The following is a 12808-nucleotide window of genomic DNA, read 5'->3' on the forward strand; positions in this document are numbered from 1 at the left end:
TCAAGTCCAGCACTGGGTTAGCGGTTGACGATAGGTTCGCATGGGTTGCTTATGATACTCACTTTTACCGTCTTGTTAGAGTAGATCAGAGCTTGTGTATTGGTTGTTGCGTGTGGGTGTTTTGATGTGCTCAGAGATTTGTGTGTCTATGTTAGTTGGTGTTTTCAATGTGTCAATGTCGTCGGTTGCACTCACTTTCAATTGTCGTTCAATTGTACGTGCTCTTGTTCCTCCCCTCTGGGGTATGTTGTATCTCCTTGTCAGTGATGTGAAACTTCACGGGCTGAGTTAGTAGTGTCCTCGACCTGTCACAGTCTCTCCAAGCGACTCACTGTTGGCACCAACAGCACTGGTGTACGCGTGCAATAAAGCCAAGACCGAAAGTCGTAGTGATCAAAGTCGTCGAGCAATGGTAAAGACCGCAGGTCCATTCAAGGTTAATGCCTGAGCTTGCTGCTGGCTGCAGACTGGTGGCTGAAGACTATTTGCCCAAGTCGGGTAACTACTTGTAGGGTTTGTGGGGAAAATAAACAGAGCGAAATTTGGAATTTGGTGCGGGATTTGGAACCGCGGAAGTAACGATTCTAGAACCAACGGGTCTAAAACCCATTTCTACGTTGACACATTTGCGTTGCCGTGTCCATTTAAGGCACTAGTCAAACGAATATCGACCGCTCATGTTCCGTGCCCTGCAGACAGGCCGTATGCGAGATGCTGTTGCTTTGGTGAGTGTATTACTTCAGAGCTGCGGGGGAGTGTGGTGCCTTGTCAAAAATCAAGCGGGCATCTATACGTCACATTTTGATGAGCAACTTTCCCACAATCACGCTATATTGTAAAGTACTTAGGCAAGCATCCCATACTTGTTCTCTCATTCACTGGGCTCGGAAATAGTTATTGCCGAGGAACCTAATATGTAGTTTGTTCGCCGTTTCGCTTGTCAACGTTCACTTGTGGATGTCACGCCGACCTGTTTGAAGGATTCGCCGAAGGTTTGACGTTTGAAACTTGAGATCGAAAAGCACCGCAAACAAGAGCTTTATTATTTGCATTCCTCTCGGATTACAAATATTTCCATGCCACAAACCTGCTTACAGTACGAGTATGAGTACGAGTACAGTACAAGTATATCTCCCATTCACAACCGTATACGGTTCCGAGCTAATATATGTTTACAGGTTAAACTCACCTTAAACCACACATTGGGCATGCCGTGTATTCCAGCCGTAAGAGCGTGCGAAAGAGAGAAATGAGACTCGCAAGCGAGCTGCATGTTGTGGCTTAGTCATCAACTTTAGGAAGTTCAATCTTGAAAATAGACGTCTAGAATCGACCATTTCTCCGGCGAAATTTAAGGCCTCATTACTAGCGGTAAATGCTGTTTTCGTTATCTACGCTACTGAATGTAGTTGTCCTACTGTACCTGTAGAAAGTATTGCACCTATACGTGAGTGATTTATGGCATGGATGTTCCAGTGGTCGATTGGGGACGACTGACAACTCGACAGGGTACTCGTACTACACACACAAGTACGAGTACCGTACCTACGTCGTAGTAGAGGTTGAACACACCAGGTGTGTCTCACCAGTCCGCCTCAACCGCCTCTGTCCCTCCAGGCACTTGCTTATCCCCATGTAGCTACCCTAAATCAACCGCATCAAGCTGTTACAGAACAGTGTTATGTACTGTAAATTTTGTACTCGTACTGTAGTGTCGTTGACCGCCTACTTGTAGGGGGAGTGTCGTTTCAAATTGAGGTTGCTGAGACATGTTCCCAGATCTTTACCAGTAGCAATCGAAGCAAGAAAATGGGACTTGCAGTGTCAGTACAAGTAGCAGCTAAGTACGTAGTATGCATGTCCTCAAATCTCTCGTGGCTGATAGCCTCCAGTTACGCCTCCCTCTTCGCATAGAATTTAATTTCGCTTCTACTGTACTTACCGAGTACTTTTACTCATACAATATGTACTCAAATACTTGTGCATCCCAAATACTTATTACTGTATTATTAAGGTACATCACAAGACGAGCCTCTTATTTTCGGTGAGCATATGAGGCTGACAGTTTGAACACTAAAAATTATGAGTGTCGAAAGTATAACGACATTTTTGGGGCAATATTTCCAGGGACATATTTTTTTGCAAGCTGGAATGCATACACGAGATAATACATACTCATGAACAAGTTTTTTAGGCGGAAAAACGCATGGTGGCTCCCACCAGCCCCTACCAGCCGGATTCTCTGTCCGGTTAAAGAGGCTTTCTCTCCTGAAGGGGCAGACTGCAAATTGTGGTCAATGTTTTTAGGACATCCAAAAGACGTCATACGGTGTATGTAAGAGGTGTAGACATGAAAATTACGTACATCTATGGTGCTGGTCAAATGACGGCCAGAATCCAAAAAAAATTCCACCTTCGCCGACGCCATTATGTCTCCTCTTCACTCCCGCCGTTATGGCAGACACGACTCACTTCTGGGTTCGTGTGTCAAAAAGACAGACCTCCCAACGAACCCTAACCCGGTAAAAATTTGAAATTTACATATCCTGCACCAGGACAGAAGTGGACCTGAACAATAGTGATACCACTAAAGAAACCCTTCCAAAATGCCTCCCAAAAAGCAGCAGCAGAAGATGTCGCTCTTCGAGTTCAATGCGAACGAAGACTGGGCCGACGACATGGATGAGACGCCTCTTGACAGTGGTTACGACAACCAGAGCTACGGTGGATACTCCTCCAACAACAACTCTAGCTCTTACGGTGCTTCTCAGTCTTCTTACGACCGACCCAAGCGAGACTACCCCGAGACCCCCGTTCCCGATGTTGCTCCTTGGCTCGCCAAGCTGGTCAACCTCCCTTACGACATTACCGAGGACTCTGTCAAGCAGTTCTTTGGTCCTGGTTACGACATCAAGGAGATCACCCTGGTAATGGACCGAGACACCGGAAAGCCCCGAGGAATTGTCAACATGGAGTTTGGCGATAAGGCTTCTCTGGAGCGGGCTCTGGGCCTTTCTGGCCAGAGTTTTGGTGGACGACCTGCTCGTGTCTTTGTCAGTACTCCTCGAGACACCCGAACTGAGCGAGACTGGACCCGACGAGGACCTCTTCCTCCTCTTGAAGGTGAGGCTCGAGCTGACACCCGGGACTGGTCTCGACGACCTGCTCCTCCCGTGTCTGACTTCGACGGACCCCGAGAGACCCGAGAGGCTCGAGAGGCCCGAGAGGACGCTGAGAACCACCGAGATTTCTCTAACTGGACTCGACGAGGTCCTCTGCCCTCCAATGACAATGAGCAGCGAAAGAGCCGAGGAATGGAGTTCCGAGAGCGACGATCTCGACAGGAGGACCCCGAGAACCATCGCGATTTCTCCAACTGGGAGCGACGAGGACCCCCCAAGGGCGAGGCTGTTCTGCCCGAGCAGCGGGAGCGAGCACCACGACCCCCTCGAAAGGAGCGATCTCCTACTCGAGCCGACCAGGTCGACTCTTGGAGAGGTGATGCCAAGCCCTCTGGACCCGGTAAGACCGTGAACCTGTCTGGAAGCTCTCTGTTTGGCTCTGCCAAGCCTATCGACACCACTGAGCGACTGGCTGCCATTGAGGCCCGAAAGGAGAAGGAGCGACAGGAGCTGCTCGCCCGAAAGAAGGAGGATAAGCCCAAGGTGGTCAAGGAGGACAAGACCGAGCGAACCTGGGAGCGACGAGGACCCCTGCCCCCTAAGGGCCGAGACTCCAAGCCCGCTGGAGCTGCCAAGAAGGACGACGCCAAGCCCAAGCCCAAGGCCACTTTTGCTGCCCTTGCCGTTGAAGGAGAGGACGAGGACGAGTCTGCTTCGGCCCCTGCGGAGACGAAGCCAGCTGAGGAGGCCAAGGAAAATGCTGATCTGCCCGCTGCTGTTGAGAAGCTGGAGATTGAGGATGATGGAGACTGGAATGTTGTTTCTGGCAAGAAGCGGCGATAAAAGGATTTGTATGTAAATGAACTGATGTATAAGTATTGAGTGGCGGGAAAAAAAAAACATTTTCAGATGACAGGTTAGTACACTTGGTAGTCTATCGTATGTGCATGCCCCTGAGAAGGACCAGTAAAGGGCATATCTTCCCTCCGCTAGGTGGATGCAAGACACCCGTATGCAATTGATATCTTTCGTAATAAGATGGTCTGTAAGAGCTCCCCTTAGAAGTGTCTATTGGTTATGTTTGAGAATCTCTCTTTACTGTACATACAAGTAGAAGAGAATGCAGCGTGTTTAGAACATACTGTTGTAGATACAAATATCAACTTTTCAAGATCAAAATAGAAGAAGTGTGTACAACTACCTGCGATTATGTACTTGTACCGTATGTACAGTAGGTACTTGTTTTCGGGACACTCGATGTACTCATGGCTGCGAGACTACCCGGTACAGTATGTACACTATGTATTGTAACCATCGTATCGTTAACAATAGCTTACCCTAAATCACCCCACTATTATCAGTGTACTTGTATACTGTACTTACTGTAGAGAAGGTGTGGCTCTGCACAGAAACCATTTCTACGGAGATGGCGCACGTGACCTTATCGGTATGTGCTTAGGGAATTTAAATTGTCAGTTTAACACGTAGTCAAATTTAAATCATCCTGAGCCTGACGATATTGACATCGGATCCAGAGTGATTGGCAGACTGGAAGCAGGAGCCTTGGCTCGCATTTATTTTCAGGCCCGGCCTTGGTAAAGTCGGTTTTTGGTTTGGCAACAATAATATCACATGATACAACTTTAGCCCACGTGTAGACTCCGTGACAGGTCATGTCAGGCGGCGACTCAAACCAGTATATTATAGACGGGCACGCGCCGTAGTACTCGAACCGGTTGGGGCTATTCCCAGAGGTCGTTTTCTTCGCAGCGGCGGTAGGAACGGCATTAATCGACCGTCGGATAACGAGAGTCACGATAACCTTGTGGTGCGGCATTAACCGAATTTCCTCTCCCATACTGGGAAGTGTAGATGAGTCCCAGTGATTGCAACTGGCAGTGTTATACGGGCTGAGGCATGTCTAAGTGCCATTCCGCTCTCAAGACGCATCCACACTTCCATCCTGATTGTCTTGACTAAAATCAGCAGCATGGTTCAGATTGCAGTCCATGAACCTGTTATAGTTTTAGCCCATCGTCATGCATTTGGCTGCCTTAACGAGGGCATCTGAGCCGGCCGAGTAGCTGAATATTAATATGTGGTGGCGAAGTGAAGAAGAAGGTGCCAACGCTGAGTCAGTATATCAATCTCCTTTTTCGGGTCCACAAATAACACAACCTCTGCCGCGGGCGACACACAGAGCACCTGCCAGACCCTCAGCCTCCTGTCTATCACACGCGCAAGTTAACTTTGCTGTTGCAACTTATATGCAAATCGAAAACTGCACACTCGACCAACGTCAACTGCGGGAGTCATCACAAGTCACTACACATTGCACAGAGTCGGAGCCCGAAACAGCGCTGAATCTTTCTGCATCCGAATTCATCGACTCAGCTTCACTTGCCCCATTCCCTCTCAGCATTTATCTCGACCACTAGACACTCCACTTGTAAGACATCTACATCCACAAGACAACACTTGCAAGAACACAACATCGCCCACGATTACACCACTGGTAAACGGCTAGCTAGACACATCTATCTTTCCCTCTCTTCACACCATGGGAAACAACCCCAGTAAGTCCAAAGGCGGACTGCAGTCTTACCCTTCCTTCTCACGATCGGACACACAGGGCTCGACACGGTCCGGTCGGTCCATCCGGTCACGACTAAGCAGCATGTCCAACAATTCAGAGGCATCTTACAAGACTGCGGGCGGCGAAACCGAACCCCAAAACGTACCGGGAGCACCCACGTCCACACAGGATCCCGGTAACGTGAGCACCGAACACATTACTCCAGTGGATAATGCCACATTGCCGCCATCCATGCAGCAGATTGAGCCCAAAGACCCTATTCTTGTCCGTGCAGATGGTTCTAGTGGCTCCGCTCACGACACTAACGACGCCCATTCACAACCCGTGACCCCAGCAGCCGTTCCGTCGGCAGGATCTTCACCAAAAGACGGAACTCCTGGCCCACTATCGGCAGACGTGCCCGGCGGCTCGGGATCTGACTACTTTGCCCGACGACAGCTCTTCTCGCCCCCGCCAGGCACCCCGGCCACCCCCGGAAACGACTCATTTAACAACTCGGGCGCGTCCACCCCTAACATCATTAGCGAAAACAACATGACGCTCAACATAGATGAGGTGATCCAGCGACTGCTGGATGCTGGCTACTCGGGAAAAATCACAAAGGCAGTGTGTCTCAAAAACTCGGAGATTGCCCTTATCTGCAGACGGGCCCGGTCCATTCTGCTGTCACAACCAACGTTGCTCGAGCTGCTGCCACCAGTCAAGATTGTCGGAGATGTGCACGGCCAGTTTGGCGACCTCATTCGAATGTTCGACATGTGCGGGTTTCCACCAGCAGCAAACTATCTGTTTCTGGGAGATTATGTGGACCGAGGCAAGCAGTCTCTGGAGACCATCCTGCTATTGTTGTGCTACAAAATCAAATACCCCGAGAACTTTTTTATTCTGCGAGGAAACCATGAGTGCGCGAAGGTCACCCGAGTCTACGGCTTCTACGACGAGTGCAAGCGCCGATGCAACATCAAAACATGGAAGACGTTTGTCGATACATTCAACACCCTGCCCATTGCCGCAGTGGTGGCCCAGAAGATCTTCTGTGTCCATGGCGGCCTCTCTCCGTCTCTCAGTAGCATGTCGGAAATCAGATCCATTGTACGTCCCACGGACGTGCCCGACTACGGTCTGATCAACGATCTGCTGTGGTCCGATCCAGCAGACACACAGAATGAATGGGAAGACAACGAGCGAGGTGTCTCCTACTGTTTCTCCAAGGTGGCCATCAACAAGTTCCTGACGAAGTTCTCGTTCGATCTGGTCTGCCGAGCACACATGGTGGTTGAAGACGGTTACGAGTTCTTCAACGACCGTTCACTTGTAACAGTCTTTTCAGCCCCCAACTACTGTGGAGAATTCGACAATTGGGGCGCCGTCATGAGCGTGTCCGAGGAGCTGCTATGTTCTTTCGAGCTGCTCAAGCCGTTGGATTCGGCCGCATTGAAGCAGGAAATGAAAAAGGGAAAGCATCAGCGAAGACTGAGTCTAGAAACACGAAGCGCCCCTGCTACGCCTCAGAGCGTCTAGACGCTGACAAACTTACTCGCATCTACATTTGCCTGAACCAATGCTCAAGGTTGCTGGCATATATACTGAGCTATATACTGAACAAATTGTATTTATGACGTTTCTCTAGGCAAGGTGATGATGACAATGATATAATTATGTATAAATATTCTATAGACTGACCCACTCACTACCTCCTCCATCCACCTCAAGGTAGACTTGGGTAATGATATAGTCTGCTACGCAGGATAATTCCACGTCTGTGACTTCGTTACCATCAGGATCCTCTTCTTCAATGGTCAGGAACATGCGAGAAATGATCTTGTCGATCTTGACAATTTCTTCGGGGGTGTTGAGATGAGAATGGAACCCTAGTTTGTGGGAAATCGAGGCCAAGTTCAGACAGAGCATAGCTAGAGCGTGTGCAAACTTGCTGAACACGGCAGGCTTCTCAGATGATACCTGGGGCAGTGGGTCTTCCAAATGCAACGGGTAGTTGTTGCTGGAAATGCGGATGTAAGGATGTCGTCTCTGGGGGAGTAGAATGACATAAGGAAGAGGAGCCCCCAAATAGTATGCTGCGAGACATGTGAAAGATGCAAGTCTATCTAACGCAGTGTTGATCTCTCGATGAGACGATAAGCACAACGTGATGATATCAGGAAGAGAGAGCGTTCCAATTAGTGGAAATGTATCTGCTGTAGACCCAACAGAAGTGATACCACTCCCTCGTCTCACCTTTCTCAATCGAATGTTGTACAGAGAGACCAGCTCTCGACAGAGTACGCTTCGTTTGGCGAGAAGACTGTGTGGGATCTCCGTGTTGACCTTGGTCTTTAGCTCTTGGACATCCTGTGACAGTTTCCGTTTGATTTTCTGATGCTCATTGACACTCTGTGTGTGTAGTGAGGCGGCTGTTTCTCTCATAGTTGAAACCTGGTTCCTCAGTGTTGCTAGGTGTCGCTTCTTGGCTGCAATCTCATCTGTCTGTAAGTCTCTGGCTTTTCGGACTACATCTAGCTCTCTCCGGACACCCTGCTGTTTGATTTTGAGCAGTCGCAGCCGAAACGGATCTGTACCAGGGTCCTTATCCGGACAGTCTAGCTTGTCGATGTTCTCTATCTTCTGTGTGACTGTGTCCAGTGAAGCGTCGATCTTGATTTGCGCCACCCGATGGGCCAGAATGGAGTAATTAGCGCATCCGCAGCACATCATGTGATGTTCGGGCACCCTCTGGTCACAAATAGAGCATGGAACCGCTGACAGTGTTACTTTTTGTGGTCTGTGGGCTCTCACTCGTGGCTGGGGAGCCGTCTGTTGTTTGATTGGTGTGGTCCGCATCCGTTGAGGCACAGCCTGATGCACTCCCGAGCCTGGTCGACGGTTGAAGACCGAAGAAACGGGTTTGGGTTTCAGGGCCGCGCTCTGGGACGCGCTGAGAGAGTCCATTTTCGTCGTCACGTCTTGTATATGGCGTTCTAGGGTGGATTCGTGGACTCGTTAAGTCAGATATCGGTGATGGAGGTTAATTTTGGAGACTGCATGGTATCTGCACGTGACCAGTTTTGGTGCGTGTGGGGCAATAATTGTATGAATGCGGACCCCAATCCAGCACCGATGGCCATTTAATTATCGAAAGGATTTATATTGTAATGACGATACTCCACTGTAGATATTTTATTGTCTTCAAGACTCATTGTTGAAGTGTAAGCATAAATGCGACTATTACACATACGACTGCTGCCTCCTTCAACAACACCAACTCTTCAATACATCAATATACTGTAACTGCAATAACTCGAAATACTCATTAGCTTACATGACGATACAATTCTTGTTCTGCGCAGCAGGGTCAGTCTTGTTCTGGGTCTTCTCAATCTCCTCTACCAAGAGCTCGAATGCCTTGGCGACATTGGTGCCGTCACGGGCGGAAGTCTCGACAAAGGCTCCTCCCCAAGATGCAGCCAGTTCCTTTGCCTCCTCAACAGACACTTGTCGCTGGGAGTCTAGATCTGACTTGTTGCCTACAATGACCAGCGGGATTGACGACGAGCCTGTAGCGTTGAGAATCTTGTCGTGGATGATGGGCAGCACGTCAAAGGTGGATCGTGAAGTGACCGAGTACACCAGTAGGTATCCATGGACACCCAGGAGATGCTTCTGGTTCATGATACTAAACTCATCCTGGCCTGCTGTGTCGATGATCTCCGTGTTATACTCAATGCCCTTGTACACAATGGTCTTGGAGAACTGGTTTTCGATTGTGGGGTAGTACGACTCCACGAAATGCTGCTCGACGAACTGCACGGTCATGGATGACTTGCCGACGGCTCGGGAGCCTACCACGGCGATTTTTCGCGCTCGCTGTGCTGCCATTGTAGTGTAGGTCTGTGCTGGTATGGGGTGTTGTCTTGAGGTGTGTTAGAGCTTTGTGGTTTTACAGAGCTCTTATTGTTGGTAGGGGTGAGGTGGGGGGATGATGTGTTATCACGTGATGAGTTGGTTGAAATGGCGGCGACTGGTACTGTCTCGGGTCTGGCTATCGACAGTGAATGGGTGTGTGTGGTGATGGTGTTGGCCAAGGTTGCGTTGGGAAATCTAAGGTTCTAGGTTATGACAAGGACGTTGGGGCACGAGTCAAGAGCATTATATAATGAGGGTTATTCGACAGGCGGGACTTTTGGGGCCAACGAGGGGAAGCGAGTGCTATAATGGGGCATTGGTAGGTAGGTATCGGAGGTTCTCCAAGCCCTAAAACTCCACGTGTGACGTGTGACCTGCTACTCTACTCTTTCGATCGCAGGCGGGTCTAAAGATAGTCTCTTCTGGGAGTCACGATAGGGTTGACAGGGTTGGGGCTTATCCACTATGGAGCTCGCCCCATTAAGCCGACTAAGCCAAAAAGGAAGTGCAAGTGCAGCCACGATAATAATGTCGCTACGACGGGGTCTAGTGGGTGTATTGGGAAGTCACACGACCAAGAGAACGGCGCTGAAGGAGCTGTATTTGACTGTCATGTTTCACACCCTCGGTGTCCCTTGCCGCATCTAGTACAAGTACCACTTCGTCCGCTGTTTATGCGGTGTCATCTGTCAGCCGACAGGTCTGATCTGGCAGTTGGTGGGCCGAGCTAAACAGCTTCCAGGTGTGTTCGGTGCATGTGGATCCGTCTTCCCAGAGTGATAGTCTTGGGTTAGGGTGGAAAGAGGTGTGTACGTATGTAGAGGATGTAGTAAATATCTTCAGTGTTTCTCGAAGAACGGTTGTGTATCGTATCGTGGCAGGACTGGGTTGGGACCTACTTGTAATCTTGAAATTTCATCGGTTGCTTTGCCTCCGGATTTCAAAGAAAAGGATCATAAATACACTCCGTATAGCTCGCACTATGTATTTGTACTTGTACTTGTACCCGTAATTGTACCAGTCGGCTATTGTTCAAGCCTGGTTGTGTGCAACATGGCATTATCGTATCAAATGTTGTGCTTACTTCAGAATGTCGTTTTTACGACGCATTGTCATTTCCTCAAGAACCCTTATCTCAGCAGTGGATCACCTGTTTATCGTTCGGACGACCGGAAAGATCGACAAACAGTGCTCATCTGAGGTGAGTTTGGAAAGGAGACATGCCAGAGGGACGTGGGGTGGTTATTTGTACGAGCATGCCGATGCTAAATACTGCCGTGTCCTCCGAAGTCTCCCCTTACAACGGCCACGTTTAATAACTCAGGTGTACTTTTAGGCTAACAAAAAGCAAACGCCGCTAAACAAGAGGTTAAGCTATGGTCTCAGTCTTGAGTCTGAGAGCCGTGTGGCTCTTTGCGACCGGATCACGTGATCCGATCTCTCATAGTCACATAACCGTGTCTCAGATGACGTCCTAGTATATCTTGTACTGTACTCGTATCGTACCCCACATGATTGTCTTCTCACTTGCTGCTTGCTTATTGCGCTCTTTTCTATTGCTCGATATACTCACAGTTTGGGTTATGTCATGTCTCATCTAACTCTGTCGAGATTTTTCAGCGCAAGGCTTAGTCAGGGTAGAAACGCAGCATTACGAACGCAAGCAAAACGCTTTCTAAGCCGGTCCAGAACGCACAAACACGTCCACATGGGAGCACCTAATGCCTGCCAAGCCAGACTGAATGTTTCTTTTGGTGTATCTCTCTCTCGGTTGTGTTGTTACATGTAACATAATGTAATATACGACGCGACCTGAGAGAGAGGTTGTACTGGTAAGGTAACGGAACCAGACGGAAGTGGTACATTCTCGAGGACAGGGACATGAACAATCTGACAGAAGGAGATGCGAAGCGCTCCCTTGACAAGACTGAGATGTATGCTTGAACAGGGGGCGCAAGAAATATCCGGTTCTCGCAGCCCTCCATGTCGTTTACCCCAGCTTAAGAATCTCTCATAAAGGTGGTGCGTCCAGCCCCACAGGCCGTTTGCTTTGTATAGGAGATGAGATGCAAAAAGCCGTTGTTTGACGGCGTTTGACAAGGTTCGGCGTTAGCGGTTGCCGTTTCGAGCAGGTACTTGTAGAGTGGGAAGAGGTGAGTTACAGCTAGCCACGGTATTCTGAAAGGTAGTCATAATCAGGGTAGATTGGTTAGAGTGTCATACAATTACTTGTAGCTATTCTTACGGTGTACAGTTACGAGCACTTGTACTATAGTTTAGTTGTGGTTAAAACAACGTTGTGGCACAATTGTAGTCCTCGCAGATCCCTACAAAGGCCGGCCATTGCACGCAAATTGCACGAATTTTTCGCAGGCTTGCGCGACAAATGCACCCAAATACCGCACAAATGACTCTGTTTTTCACTTTCTCGTTTTCTCCATATTCTCCATATTCTCCATTTTTTTGCCGTCCGCAAAAACCCAATTCAACCCGGGGTACAGGTTTGGTGCATGCTGTGCTAGATGAAAGTAGCCCTATTCCACTTCGGAAGGATGGGATCCGAGATTCAAAGTTACCCTGTCTCATGATTATCCGAACTTCCGGGTGTCCATGTGGTGCCAGGGACAGCGGCGCTATGAGTAGAGAGATGGAACGAGAATTACAGGAAGGGGGGGAGACACAGATCATGGCTGATACAGATGTACCTGCGTCTTTTACGTCTCCTGGGTCCTTCTCCATGTGTATTTCGCACCCGCCAGGGCAATTATATCCGCCTCTCCATGTGTCCATTTTTGTGTATCAGCTGTTGGGCGCTTGTCAAGCACACCAATGACAAACTTCATAATGACTCTGGGGAAGGAAGCGCAGTTTGGTGGAAGTGTATGTATGTAGTCTAAGGGAGTCATGTTCCAGCATGAGCAGGAGAGGTGGGCGGAAGGGAGAAAAAACAATCCGATACCACTCCAATGGTCATGTCACCCCTCTCCTTCTATCTACACTCTGCCCTTCTCAACATACGACCCTATGGACACGCCTCTACTAACCCCAACTCAGGGACTGCGGCTCAACATTCTGCAAGGCTTGGAAGAATTTGACTTTTGGCTTCCGTCAACTTTTTTATTTTGGAAGAAGTCAAAAAGCTAATAGCACACGCATCGCAAACAATATCGAGAGACGCCTATATAAA

General features: G+C 49.0%; 8 protein-coding genes across 8 annotated transcripts; 4 read left to right on the forward strand and 4 right to left on the reverse strand.

Moving 5' to 3' along the window:
* YALI1_E36309g (uncharacterized protein) lies at window positions 1–431 on the reverse strand (the record flags this gene model as incomplete). Its single annotated transcript, XM_068283160.1, has 5 exons — window positions 1–12; window positions 63–146; window positions 196–223; window positions 276–283; window positions 333–431. 5 exons carry the CDS (start codon window positions 429–431, stop codon window positions 1–3), a joined length of 231 nt encoding a protein of 76 aa, XP_068139261.1.
* Window positions 432–1463: 1032 nt separating this feature from the next.
* On the forward strand, window positions 1464–1712 carry YALI1_E36323g (uncharacterized protein; the record flags this gene model as incomplete). Its single annotated transcript, XM_068283161.1, has 2 exons — window positions 1464–1530; window positions 1576–1712. The coding sequence occupies 2 exons, from the start codon at window positions 1464–1466 to the stop codon at window positions 1710–1712; spliced, it is 204 nt and encodes a 67-aa protein (XP_068139262.1).
* An 894-nt stretch (window positions 1713–2606) lies between these two features.
* Window positions 2607–3965, forward strand: YALI1_E36334g (uncharacterized protein; the record flags this gene model as incomplete). Its single annotated transcript, XM_504609.3, has 1 exon — window positions 2607–3965. The coding sequence occupies one exon, from the start codon at window positions 2607–2609 to the stop codon at window positions 3963–3965; it is 1359 nt and encodes a 452-aa protein (XP_504609.1).
* Window positions 3966–5682: 1717 nt separating this feature from the next.
* YALI1_E36365g (uncharacterized protein) lies at window positions 5683–7239 on the forward strand (the record flags this gene model as incomplete). The annotated part of the gene is made up of 1 exon (XM_504610.2): window positions 5683–7239. The coding sequence occupies one exon, from the start codon at window positions 5683–5685 to the stop codon at window positions 7237–7239; it is 1557 nt and encodes a 518-aa protein (XP_504610.2).
* A 150-nt stretch (window positions 7240–7389) lies between these two features.
* Window positions 7390–8667, reverse strand: YALI1_E36395g (uncharacterized protein; the record flags this gene model as incomplete). Its single annotated transcript, XM_504611.3, has 1 exon — window positions 7390–8667. The coding sequence occupies one exon, from the start codon at window positions 8665–8667 to the stop codon at window positions 7390–7392; it is 1278 nt and encodes a 425-aa protein (XP_504611.3).
* Window positions 8668–9033: 366 nt separating this feature from the next.
* YALI1_E36404g (uncharacterized protein) lies at window positions 9034–9594 on the reverse strand (the record flags this gene model as incomplete). Its single annotated transcript, XM_504612.3, has 1 exon — window positions 9034–9594. The coding sequence occupies one exon, from the start codon at window positions 9592–9594 to the stop codon at window positions 9034–9036; it is 561 nt and encodes a 186-aa protein (XP_504612.1).
* Window positions 9595–10086: 492 nt separating this feature from the next.
* On the forward strand, window positions 10087–10401 carry YALI1_E36409g (uncharacterized protein; the record flags this gene model as incomplete). Its single annotated transcript, XM_068283162.1, has 2 exons — window positions 10087–10230; window positions 10276–10401. 2 exons carry the CDS (start codon window positions 10087–10089, stop codon window positions 10399–10401), a joined length of 270 nt encoding a protein of 89 aa, XP_068139263.1.
* Window positions 10402–11907: 1506 nt separating this feature from the next.
* YALI1_E36432g (uncharacterized protein) lies at window positions 11908–12411 on the reverse strand (the record flags this gene model as incomplete). Its single annotated transcript, XM_068283163.1, has 1 exon — window positions 11908–12411. One exon carries the CDS (start codon window positions 12409–12411, stop codon window positions 11908–11910), a length of 504 nt encoding a protein of 167 aa, XP_068139264.1.
* Window positions 12412–12808: the final 397 nt, after the last annotated feature.

Source organism: Yarrowia lipolytica, chromosome 1E, assembly GCF_001761485.1.
Source record: "Yarrowia lipolytica chromosome 1E, complete sequence".
NCBI lineage: Eukaryota > Fungi > Ascomycota > Dipodascomycetes > Dipodascales > Yarrowia > Yarrowia lipolytica.